This window comes from Penicillium daleae (genome assembly GCF_028827525.1).
Source record: "Penicillium daleae strain IBT 16125 chromosome Unknown utg000008l_segment0_segment0, whole genome shotgun sequence".
NCBI lineage: Eukaryota > Fungi > Ascomycota > Eurotiomycetes > Eurotiales > Aspergillaceae > Penicillium > Penicillium daleae.
Genome location: NW_026623156.1, coordinates 5,300,325 through 5,323,402, shown reverse-complemented (window position 1 = coordinate 5,323,402; position 23,078 = coordinate 5,300,325). Strand labels below are relative to the sequence as shown.

General features: G+C 52.0%; 8 protein-coding genes across 8 annotated transcripts; 6 read left to right on the top strand and 2 right to left on the bottom strand.

Annotated features, from left to right (window-relative positions):
• Nucleotides 1–994: 994 nt before the first annotated feature.
• On the top strand, nt 995–5,644 carry N7458_010400 (putative cell polarity protein (Tea1); the record flags this gene model as incomplete). The annotated part of the gene is made up of 4 exons (XM_056913782.1): nt 995–1,252; nt 1,331–1,727; nt 1,790–2,072; nt 2,134–5,644. 4 exons carry the CDS (start codon nt 995–997, stop codon nt 5,642–5,644), a joined length of 4,449 nt encoding a protein of 1,482 aa, XP_056762631.1.
• A 2,083-nt stretch (nt 5,645–7,727) lies between these two features.
• Nucleotides 7,728–9,175, top strand: N7458_010399 (casein kinase 1 family protein; the record flags this gene model as incomplete). Its single annotated transcript, XM_056913781.1, has 4 exons — nt 7,728–7,739; nt 7,890–7,962; nt 8,019–9,036; nt 9,163–9,175. The coding sequence occupies 4 exons, from the start codon at nt 7,728–7,730 to the stop codon at nt 9,173–9,175; spliced, it is 1,116 nt and encodes a 371-aa protein (XP_056762630.1).
• A 1,786-nt stretch (nt 9,176–10,961) lies between these two features.
• Nucleotides 10,962–12,074, top strand: rsmA (putative bZIP transcription factor (Fcr3); the record flags this gene model as incomplete). The annotated part of the gene is made up of 3 exons (XM_056913780.1): nt 10,962–11,084; nt 11,149–11,420; nt 11,540–12,074. The coding sequence occupies 3 exons, from the start codon at nt 10,962–10,964 to the stop codon at nt 12,072–12,074; spliced, it is 930 nt and encodes a 309-aa protein (XP_056762629.1).
• Nucleotides 12,075–12,723: 649 nt separating this feature from the next.
• N7458_010397 (phosducin family protein) lies at nt 12,724–13,606 on the bottom strand (the record flags this gene model as incomplete). Its single annotated transcript, XM_056913779.1, has 3 exons — nt 12,724–13,216; nt 13,282–13,464; nt 13,569–13,606. The coding sequence occupies 3 exons, from the start codon at nt 13,604–13,606 to the stop codon at nt 12,724–12,726; spliced, it is 714 nt and encodes a 237-aa protein (XP_056762628.1).
• Nucleotides 13,607–14,041: 435 nt separating this feature from the next.
• N7458_010396 (coatomer subunit gamma) lies at nt 14,042–16,994 on the top strand (the record flags this gene model as incomplete). The annotated part of the gene is made up of 4 exons (XM_056913778.1): nt 14,042–14,117; nt 14,201–15,826; nt 15,885–16,700; nt 16,762–16,994. 4 exons carry the CDS (start codon nt 14,042–14,044, stop codon nt 16,992–16,994), a joined length of 2,751 nt encoding a protein of 916 aa, XP_056762627.1.
• A 1,861-nt stretch (nt 16,995–18,855) lies between these two features.
• On the top strand, nt 18,856–19,116 carry N7458_010395 (uncharacterized protein; the record flags this gene model as incomplete). The annotated part of the gene is made up of 1 exon (XM_056913777.1): nt 18,856–19,116. One exon carries the CDS (start codon nt 18,856–18,858, stop codon nt 19,114–19,116), a length of 261 nt encoding a protein of 86 aa, XP_056762626.1.
• Nucleotides 19,117–19,890: 774 nt separating this feature from the next.
• On the bottom strand, nt 19,891–21,132 carry N7458_010394 (F-box domain protein; the record flags this gene model as incomplete). Its single annotated transcript, XM_056913776.1, has 2 exons — nt 19,891–20,677; nt 20,732–21,132. 2 exons carry the CDS (start codon nt 21,130–21,132, stop codon nt 19,891–19,893), a joined length of 1,188 nt encoding a protein of 395 aa, XP_056762625.1.
• A 343-nt stretch (nt 21,133–21,475) lies between these two features.
• Nucleotides 21,476–22,801, top strand: N7458_010393 (putative HAD superfamily hydrolase; the record flags this gene model as incomplete). The annotated part of the gene is made up of 3 exons (XM_056913775.1): nt 21,476–21,603; nt 21,669–21,971; nt 22,030–22,801. The coding sequence occupies 3 exons, from the start codon at nt 21,476–21,478 to the stop codon at nt 22,799–22,801; spliced, it is 1,203 nt and encodes a 400-aa protein (XP_056762624.1).
• Nucleotides 22,802–23,078: the final 277 nt, after the last annotated feature.

Sequence of the window (23,078 nt, the reverse complement as noted above, 5' to 3'; positions counted from 1 at the left end):
TCTGGAACGGGGCCGATCTATGTGCATTGCGCATGGATCTGATGCGCGTGCAATCTCCCTCCGAAGAGCATGCCTTCGCATAGAACCACAAGGCATGAGGGATCGGGGGTTGATGATGTGAAATGGTCTGATCGCAGGATTGGGAATCCTCCAGACACCCCGAGGCAGTTGGATGGCTGGACGAGGACCATAGCAAGTGTAGGCTGGGAGACCAGAACCGCAGAGCCCAAGAATGAGGGCGCATAGTTACGCCGCACCCAACCCGTTTGGACGACGCAGTTGCTGGCCGTTGGAGCCGATGCCCCTGAGCCCTGAGTATGCAAGCCTCTTTGGCTTGTTCTCCCCCATACCAACACTGTCCTCCAGTGGATGCCGCTGGCTGGGCCACTAGCACTAGTTGGACTAGACCAACCTCCGAGAAATTGAAACCACCTTCGCTTCTCTCCTTCTCGACGATCAGCGGCTGCTTTCTTCTCCTTGTTTTCCGTTTCCCCCTCCCCCTCTGTTTTCACCTTATCCTCCCCCTCCCAGGGCCCTGTGGGCATCTATTTGACTTAACCTACTTTCCTTTCTATGCCCTGAGGGCTGCGATTGTTGGGGTGTACAGTGTTCCGTCCACTTCCAACGCTACCAACCACCACCCCCCTGGCCGCATAATTTTTTATTTCTGGAAAGCGCTGAGCGGCCCCTGTGAATGGGACTCTTTGAACGGTTCCCAGTGTGGTTCCTGGTTCCCGACTCCACATCCAACTGAAAATACACCCACCGCAACTTTCCCCTGGCTCCCGCCCCGGTCGCAGTGCCATTTCTACAACCACCTCCCCATCCAGACCCCCAAAACCACCAACCACCCCCGAACCGCTTGTCTGTGATACTGCTGGGGCCCGGATTTCCAGGATCGGGACAATCGCACCAGCCCGTCTGCGCAATCCGACCGGTGGGCGTCAATTTCTCCCCATTGCGCCGTTGAACGACCGCTTACGACACCCTCACGATGGCTTTTTTGTTTAAATCCAAGAAAACTCAACAAGGGACCGCGCTCCCTCCAGCGACGAGGAATATTCATACCTCCGAAGGCGCTCCATCCGCCGGTGGTCCCCTGCCAATGAGCAACGGGATCAAGGAAGGCAATGCCTTTGCGCAGCAGACGCCCACGCCGAGCAGCAGTTATAACAACTCCCTCAACTCAGCCACTAGTCCAACGAGCCCGGATCCCGTCAGAATGCGACAGCGGGCCGAATCAGAGTCACAGGTAAGTCGAAGCTCGACCCCCGTTCGCAGAAGTCGAACCGTACATCCCTGACCCTGGTGGTGTTTGTCGTTCCCTTAGGCCCAGCGACAACAGCAGCCTCTTAATGGCGTATCTCCGACGAGTCCGAACTCCTCTCTCTACCCTTGGTCCCAACGACGCCTGAATTTCTCCACTCCGCAAACGAACCCATTCCCACGATACGGAGCCGCAATCAATGCCGTGGCATCGAAGGAAGGTGACATCTACATGATGGGTGGGTTGATCGATGGTTCGACGGTCAAGGGCGACTTGTGGATGATCGAGAGCAGCGGTGGCAGTCTGTCATGTTTCCAAATTGCGACGGTTTCCGAAGGCCCGGGGCCTCGAGTTGGCCATGCTAGCTTGCTAGTTGGCAATGCGTACATTATATTTGGTGGTGACACTAAGATCAACGAGACGGACGCTTTGGACGACACACTTTATCTTTTGAACACTTGTACGTTGCCAGATACATGCTCTTCTGAAGGTCTTGGATTTCTAACTAGGAACTCTTTCTAGCTTCTCGCCAATGGTCTCGTGCGATTCCTCCTGGTCCTCGTCCTTCTGGCCGATATGGTCACACTCTCAACATTCTTGGCTCCAAACTTTACGTTTTTGGTGGTCAAGTGGAGGGTTTCTTTTTCAACGACTTGGTAGCATTCGACCTGAATCAGCTGCAGAACCCTACAAACAAATGGGAGCTGCTCGTTCAGAACAGTCACGAGGGTGGACCCCCAGAGGGTGAAATTCCGCCGGCTAGAACCAATCACTCTCTCGTCAGCCACAACGACAAATTATACCTGTGAGTGAAGAGAAAGTTGAACGAAAATACAAAAAGAGGCATCTGAGCTAACGCGAAACAGGTTTGGAGGAACCAATGGCGTGAAGTGGTTCAGCGATGTTTGGACATTCGACCCTCGTACTAATGCCTGGACCGAACTAGACTGCGTTGGCTTTATTCCAACGCCCCGAGAAGGCCATGCAGCTGCCCTTGTCAACGACGTCATGTATGTGTTTGGAGGCCGTACTGACGAAGGCATGGACCTGGGGGATCTATCTGCCTTCCGTATCACCACTCGCCGCTGGTATTCGTTCCAGAACATGGGCCCTGCGCCGTCTCCGCGATCCGGACACAGCATGACGGCCTTTGGTAAACAGATTATTGTCATGGCCGGAGAACCGAGCTCGGCCCCGAGGGACCCTGCAGAACTCAGCATGGCGTATATTCTCGACACTGGCAAGATTCGCTACCCCAATGATTCGCAGTCGAGCGAGCGAGCCCCAGTTCCGGCGGGCAGGAAGATCAGCACCGATAAGCAAGGATCCTCGTCCGGACGCACATCTCGCGAGGCTCAAAATGCAACCCCGGACCAACTGCGTCGTGGACCAACGCCTTCTCGCGAGAGCATGATTCAAGCTGCAGGTGCGAAGCCTGGAGAGCTGGGGCCAAACCCCAACCTTGGCCCTGGATCCAGACTACCCAGAGCTTCGATTGCGCAAGCTCCTGCGGGGCCACCACCGCCGGGTCAAGCCCCCTCTCCAGGTCCCCGGACTAATGGACCTCAACCCGGAATGAACCCTCGCAGCAAGACTCCTACCAAAAACGATCGTGGATTCACAGCCACAGTAGATGTTCGCGCCGCAAATGCCGATCGAAATGTCGAATCTCCCGTGGCCAAGGATATGCACGAGAGCGCAGGCTCTTCTGGCCAACGTACCCCAACCCAGCAATCACAAAAGATTACCGCGAAAGCAATGGAGGCTGGCGAGGCCGCTCCAATGATGACCCCTGCTCGCCAACGGTCATTGCGTCAACACTGGCAGCGAGGCTCGATGGACAGCGCGGAGGAATCTGTGCTAGGACGACAAGCTCCTAGCATCGACGGTTCTATCGAGTCTCGAAGCTTCCGTAACTCTAGGACCCTTGGCGATGAGCCCCGTTCGCCCAGACTGACTCCCCATCAAGAGGCCTTGATCAAGGAGCTGGAGGCAGCCAAAGCTCGCAATGCCTGGTACGCCTCCGAGCTGTCGCTGGCAAGAAAGGGTGGCTATGTTCCCAATCCAGCCAGCAGCCCTGCCATCGACGAGCGCATTAATGAGTCTGTCAATGACGAAGACCGTCCTCTCGTAGAGGCATTCCTTTCTATGAGGGCCGAGTTGGCGAAGATGCAGGCGACTGTGGATCGCCAAGCGGCAATCGCCTCCAAGCGGATCGCAGAGGTCGAACATCAGCGCGACGTGGCTGTTAGTGAGGCGGCGTACTCGCGCACTAGACTTGCCGCCCACGGTGGTAGCCAACGAGGTACTCCTCAGCCCGAAGGCCCCCGCGATGGAGAGGACGAGCGCCCCACTGACATGGGTCGCCGACTCGCATTAGCTCTGGCCTCTCAGTCTGAGTTGAAGGTCAAGCTAGAAGCGATGACCACCGAACTTCAGCAGGAAAAGCAAGCAAAGGAGTTGGCTGAGGATACGATTGAGGCCACTCGCAAGCGTCTTGCAGAGCTTGAGATGTCAAATAGCGCATTAGAGGCCGAGAATCTACGCGCCGAGCTCCACAAAGCAGAAGCGATCGCCAGAGAGGAGGCCTTGCTGCGCTCAGAGGCTGAGGCTTCCTTGAACCAGCTTACCATCGACAAAGAGGAGCTTCTCAAACACGCAGAGGAGTCTTCGGGACGTCTGAAGGACTTTAACAGCAACTTTGATGGCTTGCGGGAGGCTGTTGCGGCTTCCGCTGCAAAGACTGTCCTTGTTGAGAAGCAGCTGCATGAGGAGCGAGAACGCCGTGAAAGTTTGGAGCGCAAGCTCTTACAGCTCCGCTCTGAACATGAAGAGCGAACCACCGAGTTGGAGAACACTACTCGGCGCCTTCGGGATGCCGAGGAACTGGCTGAGATCCATGCAAGGGAGGCCGAGACGCACAAGCTGGCTTTCGTGTCTGGCCTCGAGCGTGCCGCATCGGTGGACCTGGAGAACTCGATCAGATCGCGTGCTGACCAACGGGTTGCAGCTTTGGAGGCTCAGGTCGAGCGGGCTACCACTCTGGCCAAGGCCAACCAAGCTGCTGCTGATGCTGCTGCCGACAAGTTGCGTCGGGCCGAGGAGAGAATCGCCGGACTGGAGGCTTACCAGGAGCAAGCTAGTCGCGAGGGGCTACAGCTGCGCAGACAGTTGCAGAGCGCTATGAAGGAGAGCCAGGCGGCTACTACGGAAAGCCGAGACTTGAAGTCTCAGCTTGAATCTCACCATCGAGATACGAATGCTCTGAACATTCAGCACGCCGCTCTGAAGGATCTTCTCGGTGAACGTGGCGTGAACACTGATAGTCGGCGATCCCCTCGTCTCGAGTCGCCAGGCTCTCGTTTCGGTACACCGGAGCAGAGCAAGCTGCGAGAACTCGAGCAGCAGCTGTCAAACAGCCTGAAGGCTCACGATGACCTCAAGAGCTCCTTTGAAATGCGGGAACAGGAAGCTGATCGCGCATTCCGGGAGAAACTGGAGCAGCTGGAGAATGATTACCAGTCGGCGGTGCACTACGTGAAGGGTACTGAGAAGATGCTCAAGCGCATGAAGGATGAGCTTGGCCGGTACAAGACCCAGAATGCCAAGTTGCAGTCTGAGCTTGAGACTTCTCAGAAGAGCATGGAGAGCGGCGGCGCCCAGTCCGAAGCAGCGGCCGCCGATTGGGAGAATGAGCGTGCTCGACTCCAAAAATCCATCGCCGATCTGGAGAGCCGCACCTCCTCTTCCCTCGAGGGCTTGGAGACTCAGCTCTCTGAAATGAAGGAGCAGCTCGCCGTGGCTGAAGCCGAGAAGGAAAAGGCCAAGGCCGAGCACGAGCGCTCTCAGCGAGAGCTCCTTGCAGCTGTTGACCGTAGCCGCTTTGAATTGGAGCAGCTTAAGCAGGAGAACGTTCACCTCGAAAGCCGTGCTACGGATGCGGAACAGAAGGTCAACATGCTCCTGGAGCAGGTGGAGACCTCGGTTGGCCACTACCGCCGCCAGTCTCAGCATGGTCAGGGAGCTAACGGCATCTCTCGCACTCACAGCAATGCGTCCAGTAACACAATCGGCGGTCGAGCTCGTGCCGACAGCAGTGTCTCGCAAGATTCGGTTGGTTTCCCCGATAACCGGGGTTCCATGGCGTTGGACTCACTTGCCAATGAGCTGGAGGCCCTGCGTACCCACTGGGAAAGCACCAACCGCAACTATCGCTTGAGCAGCCAGCTGGATCTGGAGCGGACTCCGACCAAGGAGAACAGCGATGGCCCTGCTTTGATGAGCGATAGCTTGGCGGAATGGCGGAGGCGCCTGGATGAGGAAGAACGGGTTGGAGGTACCAAGGCCAAGCCCGAGATTGCTTCGAACGTGATCTAAGTCTTGCATTCGCGCATCTCTTTTAACCCATTCTACGACCATGTGCACTTGAGATATGTCGATTCGCAACACCACTTCTTTTGAGCGCTTTTTTACACGTGTATTCATTTCGCGTTCCTTTCGTTTTCTTTTCTTTTTTTCTGTCTGTTTTTAACTGCGCGATGCATGGTCATTATTTGATGGAAGGTTCTTTGTGCCTTTTGATTTCCGTCTTGATCGCCGCGTTGAGGGACGGGATTCCCTTTGTTACTCTCTTACCCTCTTGTGCTTTGCTGGTTTTTATCTTCTCGACCGCTCTCTGTTCCCCCTATTTGTCTCTTTTCTTTTCTTTTTCTTTTCCCCCTCTCTTTCCTTTTATACCCCGGTTTTCCGATGTTTATTGGACCCTGGCTGTACCACTAGCACACTCTACACGAACCTGCCGTCTACTTTTATAGTCAGAGAAATCACTATCGTTGCCTCTCCAAAAGAGCTTGTATCGCTACTGCAGATTATTCTCATGTAGATTTCTATTTGAAGCATGGTCACGTCAACAGTGATTCAACCACGGCTTTATCATCGGTACGTTTTGCAAACAGATGCATGGCGCTCCTGATTTGCCCACCCGTTATTGCCACCCCCGGTCCCTGCGATAGGCAGGTAGAGATGCGGGTGTAGGGTGCCACGGGTGTTGGACAACCCGGGGCAAGGTAAGCAAACATGGCACTGCATGATAGGTATTTTAGCTTGGTCTCGGGGAGATGAGACATTACCCGTTTAGGCAGTTGGCTAACAGTGCTGGAATGGGGTTTCACTTTGGGGTCTGAGAACAGGGTAGATAGTCTGGATTGTAGTTACGAAAGTATACTAGAAAGGATTTGATCTCTATGTTATATCTGTGTAGAATAAAATCTGGACAATGCAGTATAGTTCAGGGCCCGCTTCCCAGGTTTCCTCCACAGCGGCTATCTGAAGTTATTTTTGGGATCCGCAGAGACGCGCCCTTGCCATGACAATCAATCAAATCCATCGGGGTAAAAGGGCGGCGCCCAGCGGGATTTCCGAACCCTTTTCAGAGGCGAAAACCAGCCATGTTTTTAAAAGTGTTAGGCGCCGATAGCATCAATGACTATTGATAGATACAGGATGAGGCGCTGGTCAGGCATTCATCTAGGACAGACTTACTGAATATCATTCATTTAGCAGTTTAACACTAATTAATCTTGAAGAAAAGCGAGAGAATTACCAACTGACTACTTTGCAGCCCAACATTTAAAGAATGACTGTGTATTGGCGTTACCATACACAGCCCAAATTCGCGCAAAACGTGCCTCGGGCGTGCCACCGCTCACTCACGCACCTCAGTGACGGGAGGCAGTAAGGACAGGGTATGGCGGTACGGCCAGTACAGCAATACCAGGCCAGCCACTCTTCTTCGCCTAATAAAAATTACCATCTCACCCTCACCGACTCCTCCAACGCCCCCCTCTCCTTTCTCTTCTCTCCCAACCCTCCTACTACCCTCCTCAGGCCCCGGTTATCAAGGCTTTGTCCTTGGTATTTCTTCGGTTTTCCTGATCCTTCACCTCTGCTCTGTCGTGACTATTTCGGCTCAGTCCGATCGTCCATTTTCCTCAACATCCAAATCTCTCGAATTGTCCGGTCCGCTCTACGGTCGGCATTGGACATCTCCGTCCCTCCTCCACACCCTTTCTCGTCGTTCCAGGTATGTGGCCTTCGTATCGGTTGTCCTCTCTCGCGTTCCGGTTTTGTTTGTTCTTGTTCTTGTGCTATTTCCTTCTTCTCTGGCCTTCCCCAGATCTGGCTCCTTCCATGTTATTTGCCAGGGAGGCAACTGCGGGTGGCCAAATGTGATAGGTAAAGGCCTGGGGCCCAGCCTCGATGGCCTGAGGCTTAGATGTCACCCCCCCCCTCCTTCAACCCTTCGTTGCTTCTACTCAGTATCACCCTTTCATCGACTCTCTCTTCCTCTTCACGTTGTGCCTCTTTCAGCTCGTCTCCCTGCCCAACCTTTTCTGACTCTAAATTCAAGTTCTTTAGGCATTTGCACGGCTAGCTGCTGTGCCCCCATCATACCGCAAACATGACTACCATGGTCAGTCCCGATTCCTCTCGACTCTCCCTTTCAACCTCCGGTGCCCTCCCGTGATACGAACATATTTGGATCAGGGGTTGTGTGCTTGTTGCTTCGAGTCGTTCCTCGTGAAGGTATCCGAGACCCCGGAATTGCTAACATCATACATAGGATTTGCGTGTCGGTAACAAGTACCGCATCGGCCGTAAGATCGGAAGCGGCTCTTTCGGTGACATCTACCTCGGTATGTAAATTGACCCATTGCATCCTCTGTGTTCTAGAGCTGACAAAGATGTATAGGCACCAACATCATCTCCGGTGAGGAGATCGCCATCAAGCTTGAGAGCGTCAAGGCCAAGCACCCTCAGCTCGAATATGAGGCTCGTGTTTACAAGTCTCTTGCCGGCGGTGTCGGTATCCCCTTCGTCCGCTGGTTCGGTACTGAGTGCGACTACAACGCCATGGTCATCGACCTCCTGGGTCCCAGTCTCGAGGACCTGTTCAACTTCTGCAACCGCAAGTTCTCTCTCAAGACCGTTCTTCTCCTCGCCGATCAGCTCATCTCCCGCATCGAATACATCCACGCCAAGTCCTTTATCCACCGTGATATCAAGCCCGACAACTTCCTGATGGGTATCGGCAAGCGGGGCAACCAGGTCAACGTGATCGATTTCGGTTTGGCCAAGAAGTACCGCGATCCCAAGACCCACTTCCACATTCCTTACCGCGAGAACAAGAACCTCACGGGTACTGCCCGTTACGCTAGTATCAACACTCACTTGGGTGTCGAGCAGTCTCGCCGTGATGATATGGAGTCACTGGGTTACGTGATGCTCTACTTCTGCCGTGGCTCTCTCCCCTGGCAGGGCCTAAAGGCTGCTACCAAGAAGCAGAAGTACGACCGTATCATGGAGAAGAAGATGACCACCCCCACCGAGGTTCTTTGCCGTGGTTTCCCCAACGAGTTTGCCATCTACTTGAACTACACTCGCTCGCTCCGCTTCGATGACAAGCCTGACTACTCGTACCTGCGCAAGATCTTCCGGGACCTCTTCGTCCGCGAGTCCTTCCAGTACGATTATGTGTTCGACTGGACCGTCTACAAGTACCAGAAGAACGCCGCCATGATCGTGGACGCCACCAAGAAGGACAAGGATGAAGAGCAGGTGCGCCGCCAGGGTGCCGCTGCCCCCATCGGTGCCAGCGCTGCGGCCGCCAAGCCCGGTGCCATCTCGGGCCAGCGTCGCAAGGTCATTGACCGTGGTGCCCTTGACAACACTCCGGACACCAACCGTGCCGTGGGAGGAAGTGACAGGATGTGAGTACTTTTGAAACCTGGTTCCGAGTAGGGAACCCCTTTTTCTCTTTAATCTTTCGCGTTTGGTGTTTTTCTGTGACGCTGGCGTGGAGGATCCTTCAGTTCCGAATCTGACTAATCGCATAGTCTTCGGCGTTAGGCTGCGTTCTGCCTCGAAAGGTGCTGCTTTAGGTTATGGACCTTCTGTTGGCCGTTCGAAGCGGGACGATGGATCAGGGGCTCAATGGTACTAATCCTGCTGGACTTGCAGCGAGACCTGTGATGGGTGGATATGATTTTGCTTGATTTCTTTCCCCTCTGCTTGTCTCCTGCTTGCTCCACGTCCTTCTTTCTCGACCATCATGAAACTCCGGGATTCCCATTGTCACCATCGCTGTGGACACGACCACTCTGTGCACACGACTCTTCTCGGACTTCATTTTTTTTTCTCCTTGGATCTCTCCGTTCATTCTGCAATCATCTCCGACAGCCCTTCCACCTGGTCCTCGATCCTATTTCGACCTTGGCCGTTTTTTCGTTCGCTCGCCCGTCTTCACCCCCGCCAAAACTGGATCTACGATCTGTAGTCCATCTTTTGTGCCGAGCTACCGATGAAACCTTTGGCTGCTGCGTTTTCTTTTCCCATTTCGGATTCTCGTGCCCGTCTTCTGCGGGTTACGACCGATATTTCAGTTTCGAAACGCTCTGATATGGTGGCTATTCTTACGTCTTGACCTTTTCGACCCTCTGCGTTTTTGGCATCTTGTCCACTCACCCGATACGCGCAACTGGAAAGGCAAGACTGAAGGAGAGATGCAAATGACGGCGGCAATTTGGACACTTGAACTTTAGGTTTCCCTATCTCTCTGATTGCTGGTACTGGACGTCCTGGAGACCGCATGATCTCATGCGTTATTCCCATCATTTTTCCCCTTTTGCCCATGACTGTTTTAACCCCCTTCTGCTTTTGGATTTATTTTCTGTGTTTTTGTTTACTGCATATCGACGCCGTATGGGGATGAGGGGACGACCGGCTTTGCCCGGTTGGATTTGAGGTTGTGGAGGTTGTGCTTCGGGATGGCTTTCTTCGAGTCATTGTTTGTAGGCTACGGATTATTGCATTGCTCTTCTTGCATGGATCCGGCTTACGGATGGATGTCTGCCCGCTCGGAGAGGGCTGGTTCTCGGCTGGTGATTGGCGACGGAAAATGGCTAGGGTCGCTTCCGGGGTGGTTTTGCGTCGATTTGCATCGTGTTTTCTCTCATTTACTAGCCCATTGCTCTTCCCAACTGCATGTTCTAACCCGTCTCTTGATTTGTCTTGCCCCTGATGACAGGCGTCTCTTCAGCGGCCTCGGAGGGAGACACGACCGGATCTCTTCAAGTCTTCTATCCGGTGGTTTCCACCCAGACCCTGACAGATACACTGTCCATTTCAACATCTAATATGAATTCTGCTTATCACATTTTCCGTTCTTTGCATAGAAACTTGGTAGTCTTCTCAATGGCCTATCCAGCTGTATTTCTTGGTGAGATCATCGAGGTTCCCTTGGCCACGTTCTGGCCTTCGTCTGGTAGACGGGTCGATCTCCACTCTGCGGGATTACACATCAGATCATCCGAGTACGGTTATGAGGGAATAACATAGCCGTCTGAAGGTGCATGAACTGGACAGGGTAGAGTATATGACAGTAATACTGTAGAATGGGATGTTCTTATTTTTAGTTTCTCGCTGTATAAGGGGTTTTTCCTCGTCCAGTCATCTAGTCGGTCAACGTCCGAGTCACGGGAGATCGGTCAAAACCCTCCGGGGGGTCAAAAAGAACTTAGGGGAACGGCAGTCAAGAGGAGTAGGGAATTTCCCGCCCATTCATTCCAAAGCTCACTTCTCTGCCCATCCAACCCTCCTCGACATCTGCTCTACACTTGAGTCGCTGTTCAGCGCAATGGACTATTCCAACTACCCCCCTCATCCAAACCAGCCATACACAACGCTATACGGGTTGCCCACCCCCGACCAACAGCGACAGGCACCCTCCGAAGATGCCCTCCACGACCCGTTTGCCCTGGTACGAGCCCTGCCCCCTATTCCGCAATGAGCATCCTCAGGACCTCTCTAACGAACACCTACAGAACGGCTCTTATAACCAGTATTATCCGGAGTTCGACCCCTCTTTCCGCATGGACCCCTCCTCGTCCTTCGGTCCGCCACCGCATTCGCCCCCGGACTCGTTCACGAAGCACTCGGTGTCGAGTAATGATGTGCACCATAGCACCAAACAAGAGCCCACATCAATTGATGGCGATGATAGCCAGTACCATGATCCGACCGGGCGGAGTAGCAGCGAGGAGAAGGACTCGGCGACACCAGCGCAAAGTAAGCGCAAGGCTCAAAATCGGGCAGCGTACGTGATTCCCGTTTGCCCCCATGGATGGTGTAGGATGTTTTCTATCTTGCAGTCGCAACCAAAGACCAAGCCGGATCGGTCCCGGTGAGAAAATGCTAATACGGGTGGACATATAGTCAGCGAGCATTCCGTGAACGAAAAGAGCGCCATGTCCGGGACCTTGAAGATAAAGTGACCACTCTCGAACAATCATCTTCTACCCTCCAAGCCGATAATGAGCGTCTAAAGCGCGAACTCGCCAAATACGCAACTGAAAATGAGATCCTCCGCGCAACCTCACACTCCCTGCACGGCGGCAACGGCGTTAAAGAACACCCCGCCCCAGCCGTCACAGGGCCAATGACATATTCTCCAACAGACTTCTACTCGACCTTAATGCCGGAGGCTGCTGGTCCTACTGGCCCGACTCCGCAAGGCCAACACCGAGTCACAGTGTGCCCTCTTACGGGCGAGAGGCTTCTTGATGCTAGCGCAACGTGGGATTTGATTCAGAGCCATGAGCTGTTTAAACGCGAGCAGATCAACATTGGCAACATTGCTGAGCGGCTGAAGGGTATGGCTCAGTGCAATGGACAGGGTCCTGCTTTTAAGGAGGGTCAGATTCTGAAGGCCATTGAGGAGAGCGTTGCTGATCGCGATGAGCTGATCTGAGACGTTTCATTCCATGATTATTTAATTTCATGGCCCTCTGGTTTTGATTTGATGATACGATGCTTTTATGTTTATACCTTTATGTTTCTGTTCTGTTTTTTTTATCTCTCCTTCTTTTTGCAGGGAGTTAGTCATGATGACAAATTTGGGAGTACTTTGGCGCTGGATCTGGAGATAGTGGAATGACAATGGATGGGCCTCAATCATGGTCTCTAGGGCATATCGACTTCGTGTTTATTAGGAATGTTTGAACACGTTTAACTGTTCCTGAATCTGAAACTTGGATGTTTTCGCATATATCAAGGCCTTGGCTCGAAGCGAATATATCTCATTTCTGACTTTCTTTGGGGTGAAGTAGATTGATTCATAAGCGTCATGAAATTTGCTACACGGGCAATCAGTCCCACATATATACTTCTTGCCAGGATCAACCGCGCAAGAATATCGCAACGTATCACAGCTGCCAGCTGGGATGCCGATCTGAAACGAATGTACAAGAAAAACTATCCACATCATTTTGCCTTTTTGTGTTTTTTGCCTCATCCTTTTCCATTCCCAGTGGAGTATCATATAGGCAGATCATAATATACACAACTTGCTGAAATCGACGAAGGTTCTCGGTCGTAGTCATTCAATAGTGTGAAGAAAATCAATCCCAGTCGTCATCATAATCTTCAACGTTGAGCTCCTCATCCTTGCCGCGGTCATCGTCCGAATCGGAGCGCTTCTTGAGACGAACATCACTCTCCTTCACCGCTCCAATATCAACGAGCATCCGCTCCAGGTCTTCCACCTTGGTCCGGGGACCATTAAGTTCTCGCAGCGTGACGAGCTGTCTCTTAATCTCGGTGTCTTTATAGACGAGAATGGTGGGTGTGTTTCTCTCCGGGTATCCCTCAATGCACATGTCGGCACGGATCTCGCAGAACTTGATATCGCCGAACTTGGCCGCCAATTGGCGCCAGAGCTCGGTTAGGACACGGGATTCGACGTTGCCGCCCTGGGAGGTCAGATTGACGAGGACGAAGGCGTTGTTGGAAGTTTCGGTTACTTCGCGGGCGTAATCGACTTTCTGGAGTGGGTAGACTTGGTTAAAGAGGCTGGTTTGTTGGAGTGTGGAGAGCTCAGCAAGGCGCTTTTGGCTGTTGGGGTTGGGTGTTAGCTTCAATTCTGTACACTTCTCAGCACATTGGATTACCTGGCTCACCGGTATTGCTGGATGAAGTGTTCGTCTTCTTCATCCTCGAGCGCATCCAGCTCATCCAGATCTTTGTCCTCCAATCGGTTCTCATACGCTCGGCGCTCGGCCTCGATCAGGGCCTCCTGGATCAGGGGTTCGGGGTCTTTCGGTTTCTCTGGGATGATTCCATGTTGACGAAGGATATCATTCCTGTATCAATTTGTATGTCAGAGGAAAGGTATGTGTGAGGTACCTCCAGGCGGGGAAGCCGGAATATATAGCTCAATGCCCCAAGTTGGTAGAGGCAGACATACCACTCCGTATCCTCGTTCGGATTGACTTGCACCTCCATTATGTCTTCAATGTAATTTGATTCAACCAATCCCCAATATCTGAGCGGTGGATGGGTTGTTTATCGAGGCAGAGAGGGGAGAGAAGGCAGCGCCGCAATGCATGATGCCACCTGTTTGCAGTGTTTGGTCCGGGCGCCACAGGTGGCTGCCAAACACACGGAAGGCCACCTTCAACTTAACTCCATAAACAGTGCCGTGGAGCTCGAGATCGAGATTCATCACCACCTCTTCTAGGGTTCTTTCTACTCCTCGCCTTCCTCTTCCCTTGTTGTCTGGGGGTTGAATATGCGAATGCAGTAGCTGCCTACACCGCCCTCCCCCTGCTGCTACTGTGTCCTCCCTCCCTCTCCACCCCCCAATTGCAACACCCAACCCCGACGAATTAAGGAGATCGTGACCACAATCCGCTGGTGCAACCCCAGCACCTGGGCAAAATGAGTTACATGAAGAAGGACGAGGATGCGGATCAGGTCATGATCAAGCTTGACCGGACCTCTGTTTTCCAAGATGGTAGGTTGCCCGCAATGCCCCTGGCCATGCGGCTTATTCGCGCACCTGTCCATTGCACGCTACTAACAAGACCAATTCTCCAGCTCGACTGTTCAATTCCTCGCCGATCTCGCCGCGGAAATGCCGTACCCTCCTGACCAAGATTGCGGTCCTCATGTTCACCGGAGAGCAGTTTCCCACGAACGAAGCCACCACCCTCTTCTTCGGCATCTCGAAGCTGTTCCAGAACAAAGACCCGTCATTGCGGCAGATGGTGTATCTTATCCTGAAGGAGCTGGCCAATACTGCGGAAGATGTGATCATGTCGACTAGTATCATAATGAAGGACACTGCGGTCGGGAGCGATGTTCTCTACCGGGCGAATGCTATTCGTGCCCTCTGCCGCATCATTGATGCCTCGACGGTTCAGGGTATCGAGCGATTGATCAAGACTGCTATTGTGGATAAGACTCCCTCGGTTTCCTCCGCTGCTTTGGTCTCTTCTTACCACCTTCTCCCTATCGCGCGCGATGTGGTTCGGAGGTGGCAGAGCGAAACCCAGGAGGCGGCTTCATCATCAAAGCAATCATCTGGTTTCCTGGGCTTCGCGTCTAGCTCCCAGACTCATGCTATCTCCCAGTCGAACTTCATGACCCAGTACCATGCAATTGGTCTTTTGTACCAGATGCGATCGCACGACCGCATGGCATTGGTCAAGATGGTGCAACAATACGGTGCTGCTGGTATGGTGAAGAGCCCAGCGGCTTTGGTGCTGTTGGTTCGTCTGGCGGCCAAGTTGGCGGAGGAAGACCATGGTCTCCGCAAACCCATGATGCAGATGCTGGATGGCTGGCTCCGTCACAAGCACGAAATGGTCAACTTCGAGGCCGCAAAGGCTATCTGCGATATGCGGGAGGTCACCGATGCCGAGGCCCAGCAAGCCGTTCATGTCCTACAGCTGTTCCTGTCCTCCCCACGATCCATCACCAAGTTCGCCGCAATTCGCATTCTCCACAACTTCGCTAGCTTCAAGCCCCATGTCGTGAACGTGTGCAACCCCGATATCGAGTCGCTGATCTCCAACTCCAACCGGTCTATTGCGACATTCGCTATTACTACGTTGCTGAAGACTGGAAACGAGGCCAGTGTCGACCGCCTGATGAAGCAGATCTCTGGATTCATGGCCGATATCACCGACGAGTTCAAGATCACAATCGTCGAGGCTATTCGCACATTGTGCCTGAAGTTCCCCAGCAAGCAGGCCGGTATGCTGACCTTCCTAAGCGGCATTCTGCGCGACGAGGGTGGTTACGAGTTCAAGCGCACGGTTGTTGAGAGCATGTTCGACCTGATCAAGTTCGTGCCCGAAAGCAAGGAAGAAGCTCTTGCCCACCTCTGTGAGTTCATCGAGGACTGCGAATTCACCAAGCTCTCCGTCCGCGTCCTGCACCTGCTTGGTGTTGAGGGACCCAAGACCTCACACCCCACCAAGTACATCCGGTATATCTACAACCGTGTCGTTCTGGAGAACGCCATTGTCCGTGCTGCCGCTGTCACTGCGCTGGCCAAGTTTGGTGTTGGCCAGAAGGACCCCGAAGTCAAGTCTAGTGTCCAGGTTCTGCTTACTCGTTGCGTTGACGACACTGATGATGAGGTTCGCGATCGTGCTGCCCTGAACCTGCGTTTGATGAGCGCCGAGGACGAGACTGCCTCGGCATTCATCAATAATGGTAAGTCTGATTCGTTGAAACAAATACATAAATGCGCACAGTGTACTAACAAGCATAGACTCGATGTACTCCCTTTCCACCTTTGAGCACCAGCTCGTCATGTACGTCACCTCGAACGACAAGCAAACCTTCGCCGCCGCCTTCGATGTTTCGACTGTCCCCGTTGTCTCCCACGAGCAAGCCTTGGCCGAGGAGCGCACCAAGAAGCTCACCACCGCCACACCTACCCTCAAAGCCCCATCTGCGGGCCCTCCCAAAGGCAAGTCCAACGGTGTCGCCGAGGCTGCTACCGCTGCTGCTACCCAGAAGTACGCCGAACAGCTTATGCAACATCCCGATATCAAGGAGTACGGCGCCTTGCTCAAGTCCTCTGTGCCTGTTGAGCTCACTGAAAGTGAGACCGAGTACGTCGTCACTGCTGTCAAGCATGTCTTCAAGGAGAACATCGTCGTGCAATACGATATTAAGAACACCCTGCCCGATACTGTCCTCGAGAACGTGACTGTGATCACTTCGCCATCAGAGGACGACGTGCTGGAGGACGACTTCATTATTCCGGCCCCGAAACTCTCTCCCAACGAGCCTGGCGTTGTCTACGTCGCTTTCAAGAAATTGGGTGGCGAGCACAGCGTTCCCATTACCTCATTTACCAATATCCTCAAGTTCACCAGCAAGGAGATCGATCCTACGACTGGCGAGCCAGAAGACGGAGGTTATGACGACGAGTACCAGGTGGAGGACCTCGAGCTTACTGGCAGTGACTACGTTATTCCCACTTTCGCTGGTAGCTTCGACCATGTCTGGGAGCAGACTGGCGCGAACGGCGAGGAAGAGAGCGAGACTCTGCAACTAAGCAGCATGAAGGGCATTGCCGGTATGTTTCTCACCCCTTTATCACGAAACCAGCACCGAACCATAATACTGATGACTTTCAGATGCCACCGAGCAACTTATTTCAGCCCTGTCTCTTCAACCCCTCGAGGGCACCGACGTTGCCCTCAACAACAGCACGCACACGCTCAAGCTCTTCGGCAAGACCGTGTCCGGTGGCCGTGTCGCTGCTCTCATTAAGATGGCCTATTCAAGCAAGAGCGGCGTCACAACTAAGATCACTGTGCGGGCAGAAGAGGAGGGCGTTGCTGCTGCGGTAATTGCATCTGTCACTTAATGTCTTCTTTCAACCTATTTCCCTTTTCTTTTTCTTTCCCCGCTTTTTATATCAAATTGTAGTAGACATGAGGATTTACTTTTGGTCCTACTCTCCCGCACACAAGTCTTCCACTTCCCCCTGTTGATGTTCCATTGGTGCCTGCTGTTTCTTAAGCTTCCAGGGCGATCCCTTTTTGTGTTTTCTTTGCTGGTTGTGACGAGTCCCATGATGACTGCTACAAAACTTGGAGGACTTGGTCTGTCTGTTGTCGAGCCAGTGTCGTTTTCTTTACCTTCTTCTTTTGATGTGTTTTAGGTGTCAAATAGATCGATCGGTGTGGAAAAGCACTATGGTCATATTCTCAATAGTGCTGCTGTTCTCTTGGGGACCTGTAACGGAAACGATCGCCAGAAGATATCCCTGCATGGTTGGAGAATAGAATTTTGAATGAATTGTAAGTGGTCGAGAGCGATAATCTGGTGGATTCTTGTCTATGCTATGCAACAAGGGCTGGTCCGTACCTCTTCATAAGACATGAAGTCGAGGTGATTTCTGGGAATAGCTTTAGCATCTCTTGCTGGAAAATTCTCCAGCTATACAACGGAAGGGAATTGCCGCGGCCTGATTGATTATGAATATCTTGACAGATCTGTAGTTGGTGGGCCTATCCATTTCCAGGCACCGTGACAAACCATCCTCATTCAATGTCTGGTTCATTAGGTGGAACTCTCCCCTTGTGCTTCAACACCTGCGTCGAAGAATGAGCAATCTTTCCTGACGCCACTCCTCTCCCAAATAAGAATGGGTGATTATCCCCAGACGGTCCAAATTTCCACCACCTTCTCTATACGCTACTTGTTTACATCTACCTACTTAAATAGACCTTAGGGTCCCGTCACCTTCTTTGAATTATACACAAGCCTCACAGACCAGTAGAATTCTCAGTCAGACTGCCGAAATCAAATTGATTTACCCTGAAACATGGAGTCTTGTTATGGGAACTATGAATATAACCACATACCATTTATATATAACTTCTGATTTTTACTATTCTCCTTGGGCCACTGGACTATTCCATGTCTGTTGCGAACTCAGCAACATCATGGCGATAAGATTGGTCAAAATCTTCCAAACATATCGACGAAACGGATGGAAGTTGTGGGTATGAGATAGTACAATCAAGGCTTAAAGTATACGGCAGACAATTTATCCAGAATGATCACTCAGCGACATTTAAGCTCTTAGATTATTACCTTTCAGTTGCTTTCCTCATCACCAACTTTTCCTTCCTCACCTCTAATCCTCCTCAGTTTACTGACATTCACACCCTGCCGCCCGGTGTAGGTGCCTACCTACCAACTGAGATCTTGTTTCTCATCATCGGTTTCCTCATTGAAAAGTGGCCGACTACCCCCGGCCACGGCACTCATCTGGCTTTAGACTGACTACCAATATGACCTCTACGACTTTTGCCTGGTGTCCCGCTGGTGGTACAAGGTAGGGGTTGCGATACTAGTATGCAACCTACCTCAACTCAAAGTTACACTTTGGCAGACCCGTCCGCTCAGTTTGTCATGAGGGTGGTCCGCCGGGTCTTGCGTCAATAATGGAACCAATCCATTGGGCCGCTTGCTTCTGGAGGGAACTGAGAGCTAGATGGCAAGCCTCTTCCAAAATCCCAAAGTTCTTGAGTGCTTCACAGTGCCACAATATCTCTTACGCAAATTCCCTCGTCATCCCAAGATGCCCCGGAAACTAATAATAAAACATTCATAATGCCTCTCAGATCGTGGAAATATCCAACTGTCAAGCTCTTGAGTATCCTGATCTGGGTGGTATTTGTGGTACAGGTGTCGAGTTTCGGCTCATCAAGAACGTCATGAGCAAGCTGAAACGGTTCTATGCGCCTGTCCTCCCTCACTCCCTCCGGATTCTCCGTGTCGATGTTATAAACAGTGATGAATGGCCAAGCAACTTGATCTCCATCACTATCGGTGGCCTCTTGAACTCAAAGCCTATGCTGCAGTTTAGCTCGCCTTCAAGTCTGCGTGATCTGGCATTCTCCGTTGCGAAAGCCTCGCAACCAACCTACGTCAGTACCAAACCCCGGGTGAAGAGATCGACGTTCTCTCGTAGATGAAGAATCTCGTCTATCTGAGCATTCCGGTCGATCTTGCGGGGTAGCTTGGCCTGTCAGCAAATTCTTCCTCGACGTATCCGAAGTACGGGTTATTGAGCATGGCAAGTGGTGGGTCTCTGTTGCCGGAGGTGCGACTCTATGGCTACAAGGAAAAGAGGCTCTGCTGGCCATGAATATTGATCGAAACTACGATCAAGACAGACAAATAGATGGGCTGGTTGACGAGATGGAAGGTCTCATGACGTTGTATGAGCCATGACTTTACCCTCTCGACTAGTCTCTGTCTTGCGGCACAACCATCGACGAAACGGTCCTTGATTTGGATAACAGGATACAATGATACTCCCAGATTTCGCAACAACTCTTATGAAAGGACCCAATGGGCAATAGTATAGAGAAAGTTTTAGCTATTTCTCTCCGAGCGAGATTTCGTGCATCTTCTAACAATCTACTGACGATTGCTACGGTCAGCTTGTGGACGGCCTATCTTGACGATTTCATTCCTAGGACTTTGAGATTGTACACCTTCTACGAGTCGCCATATCTTCTTCAGGGCTAGATAGTGTCAACATAACGAAGTCAATGACATCGCAGAATTGCATGCGCAAAGGTTTGGCAAGTATTTTGCCGGGCCATTACTCCAATTACGTAGTAGGGCATAGACAGAAGGTCAAAGACGGTAGATAGTGGCATTCAAGAAGCTGAAATAACGCTGAAAGGGGTATATTGCTATGGCTGATTTGAGAAATCATCACTGAAACAATCGGCTCGGATCTACAAGACAATGGGATCATCATCGATCGTATAAATCCCCAAATCTTCGATAGCCAGCTTGTCAAGTTCGTCATCCGAGCTTGTCTCCACGTGTTTCCAAATCTCGTCATCAATCTTTTGATAGACGTCTTGGATGTACTGCAGGGAGCTTTCACCAATTCCCAGAGCCCAGAGATTGCAGAGATTCTCATACATAGCTTTTTCAAGCTCGTCCGAAAATTCGACGGCGAGCTCGTTGTCGAAGTATGGACGCGTCAGCTCCAATATTCGGAGAGGCAGCGGTTGCATTCCATCGGGAACAGGAACTATGCACAGATATTCCATAAAGTCCAAGGGCATTCTGAGATATGTCAAATTTCGAAGGACATATAGAACAGTTGATTCCAATTCCGAGAACATGTTTGCATTCTCCCTGCTCAGATAAAGGGTTTCGAGTTTTTCAAGAAGCTGCTCGTTGCAAAGTATGCTCTCAAGAATTGGTGTATCCAGATTTTTGCAGCGTTTTAATTCCAATCGGCGGATGTTAGGGGGCCAGTTGAATGTTGACATGACCTCGGAGTCAAGGTAGCCTCCAACAGTCATAGAATAGAGCTTTGGAGGCCAATCTCCTGCCGAGCTATCGGTGCGGGTGATTTCCATGCTGGACGGCAATTGAAGGGTCCGAAGTTCCGGAAGATTGCTGACGGTCTTTTTCAGGCGCGAAAATTCGATTACGCCACCTCGAGCTAGCCTCAGATCGAGGTGCATCAGATTTCGGCATTTTGAGATTGATGCAAGGCTATTGACACTATTTAATGAGTCAGTTAGGGTCTTGGGTTCGAATGTTCACAGCAAAGCTTACCCAATACCAGTTTGCGGGGCAACAAATATGATCAAGCCTTTCTTGACGCGACTCAGTAGCCGTGACGTCTGGCTGTTTGAGCTCTGATGAACTAGGGAACCCAGATTCAAGACTTTCACCAATGATCCGAGGTCGACTTTGCCTTTTTTGACGCCAAGAGGCGGGCTCACAGTATTAGTGAACTGGACAAACTTGTTGCCTTGCCACAGTTGGGGAAAATCGTAAAGGTACGAGATGCCAACTGAGTACCACTGTCGAGAGACCAGGCAAAAGCTGTGGAAGCACTTTTGCCTGTCCACTAGCCGCATACCCTCAGGATCATACATCTGATCATGCCATAGCATGTCAGCAATGATAATGAGGATCTCCGAGGGGAGATGGGGGCTTTGCGTTGTCTGCATGATCGTCGGGTCTGGGCTTGGTCACTTCATTGTGATGCTGTGTTGCTTCCAGGGCGTGGTGTGTGGGAGATGGGAAAAATAAAAGTTGAGAGGTTCAAAGTGAAACGTGTGAAGCAGCTTGCAACAACGACATTGTCACTTTCTGATCTGGGATCTTTCTTGGAGAGCTGGATAAGGGCTCGTGTGTGGATCGACTTTGGATGTTGGAGCACGGCAAATCGGAGAAAGTGAGGAGGAGAGTGGGGCGAGAGCGGAAGTGGCTCGGAGATGAGGTCACCTCTTACCGTTGAGCCCCTTTCAGACCTTCCTTCACAACTCTACCGCATTTGCGTGACGAGACAGAATGCGATCTACTTCAGTGTGGCGATCACTGAGTCTTCTCCAGAGAGCACCTCTCAGGTGCAGCTCGAGTCGCCGAGGTTTCCAGACTGCAAGCAAACCCCGCATCCCGAACTTCGCTTTTGCCTTTGAGTGAGTGACGGCAATGTATGCTCGCGCCCAGCCCTTTATGTTCCAGGTCTAATGCTGTCCGATAGTATTGATGGCGTTCTCCTCCGAGCCTCGAAGCCTATCCCTGGCGCTGCCGAGTCATTGGGCCTTTTGAAAGAGCAAGGCATTCCATTTATCCTCCTCACCAACGGTGGAGGTAAGCACGAGACGGAACGCGTCGCGGAGATTAGCGAGAAGTTGAACGTGCCACTGGACCCGACACATATTATCCAAAGCCATTCGCCCTTTGCAGAGCTGGTAAAAGGCGTGGATGAAGCGAGTGCGTTGGAACATAAATGCGTGTTGGTAACCGGCGGCGATGGCGATAGCTGTCGGCGTGTTGCGGAACAGTATGTCGGCACTTTTCCAATCTATACAGGGCCGTTGATTGCTGACATCTGTTCTTAGATACGGTTTCAAGAATGTCGTGACTCCAGCAGATATCTTCATGGCCAATCCATCTATCTGGCCCTTTTCGAAGAATTTCAAAGACTATTACAAGACCTTCGCCCGGCCTCTTCCCAAGTCGCTGGACCCCACGGATCCCACAAAAGGTCTTAAGATTGACGCTATCTTCGTGTTCAATGATCCTCGGGACTGGGCTCTCGACACGCAGGTGATTATGGACTTTTTGCTTTCCTCGAACGGAATTATGGGTACTTTGTCGGAGAAGAACGGCCGGTCCGACCTTCCCAACCACGGGTATCAGCAGGATGGACAGCCACACCTCTACTTCTCCAATCCGGATCTTTGGTGGGCAGCTGCCTATCACCTCCCTCGTCTCGGCCAAGGAGGCTTCCGAGAGGCACTCGAAGGTGTTTGGGCTGCGACGACGGGAGGCCCCAGCAAAGGTATTGAGTTGAAGAAGACTGTGATTGGCAAGCCTCACCAGCCGACATATGAGTTTGCCGAGCGACAACTACTTCGGAATCGTGCCAGAACTTTTGGTGATACAACAGACCTGCCGCCTTTGCAGCGAGTTTACATGGTCGGAGATAATCCCGAGTCAGATATTCGGGGTGCAAACTCCTACCGCAGTGAGGTTGGTAGCAGCTGGCAGTCCATTTTGGTGCGGACTGGTGTCTATAGTGGTGGTGAGCCCGCTTGGACTCCACGGGTCATTGCGGATGATGTTCACAAGGCAGTGCAGTGGGCGCTGAAGGCTTCCAAGTGGACTTAGTTCATAGATCATCGTGGGCGTCGCGAGCAGCACTTTGGCTGTACTTGTTCATGGGCCCTGTAGAGTCGCAAATACCCATACAGTGCTGGTGCTGTATATATATCCCACAGCTCAAACTGAACAGTGATGATATTTCAAGCGCATTTATTGGCAATTTGAAATTGATGCGTACCATTTCCATGTAATTGCTGCTCAGTATACTTCTGTCGGAACAGCAGGATGGGTGGATCCCCAGGGAAAAGGAAATACTAAAACACCCGCCTAGCTTAGTCATGTT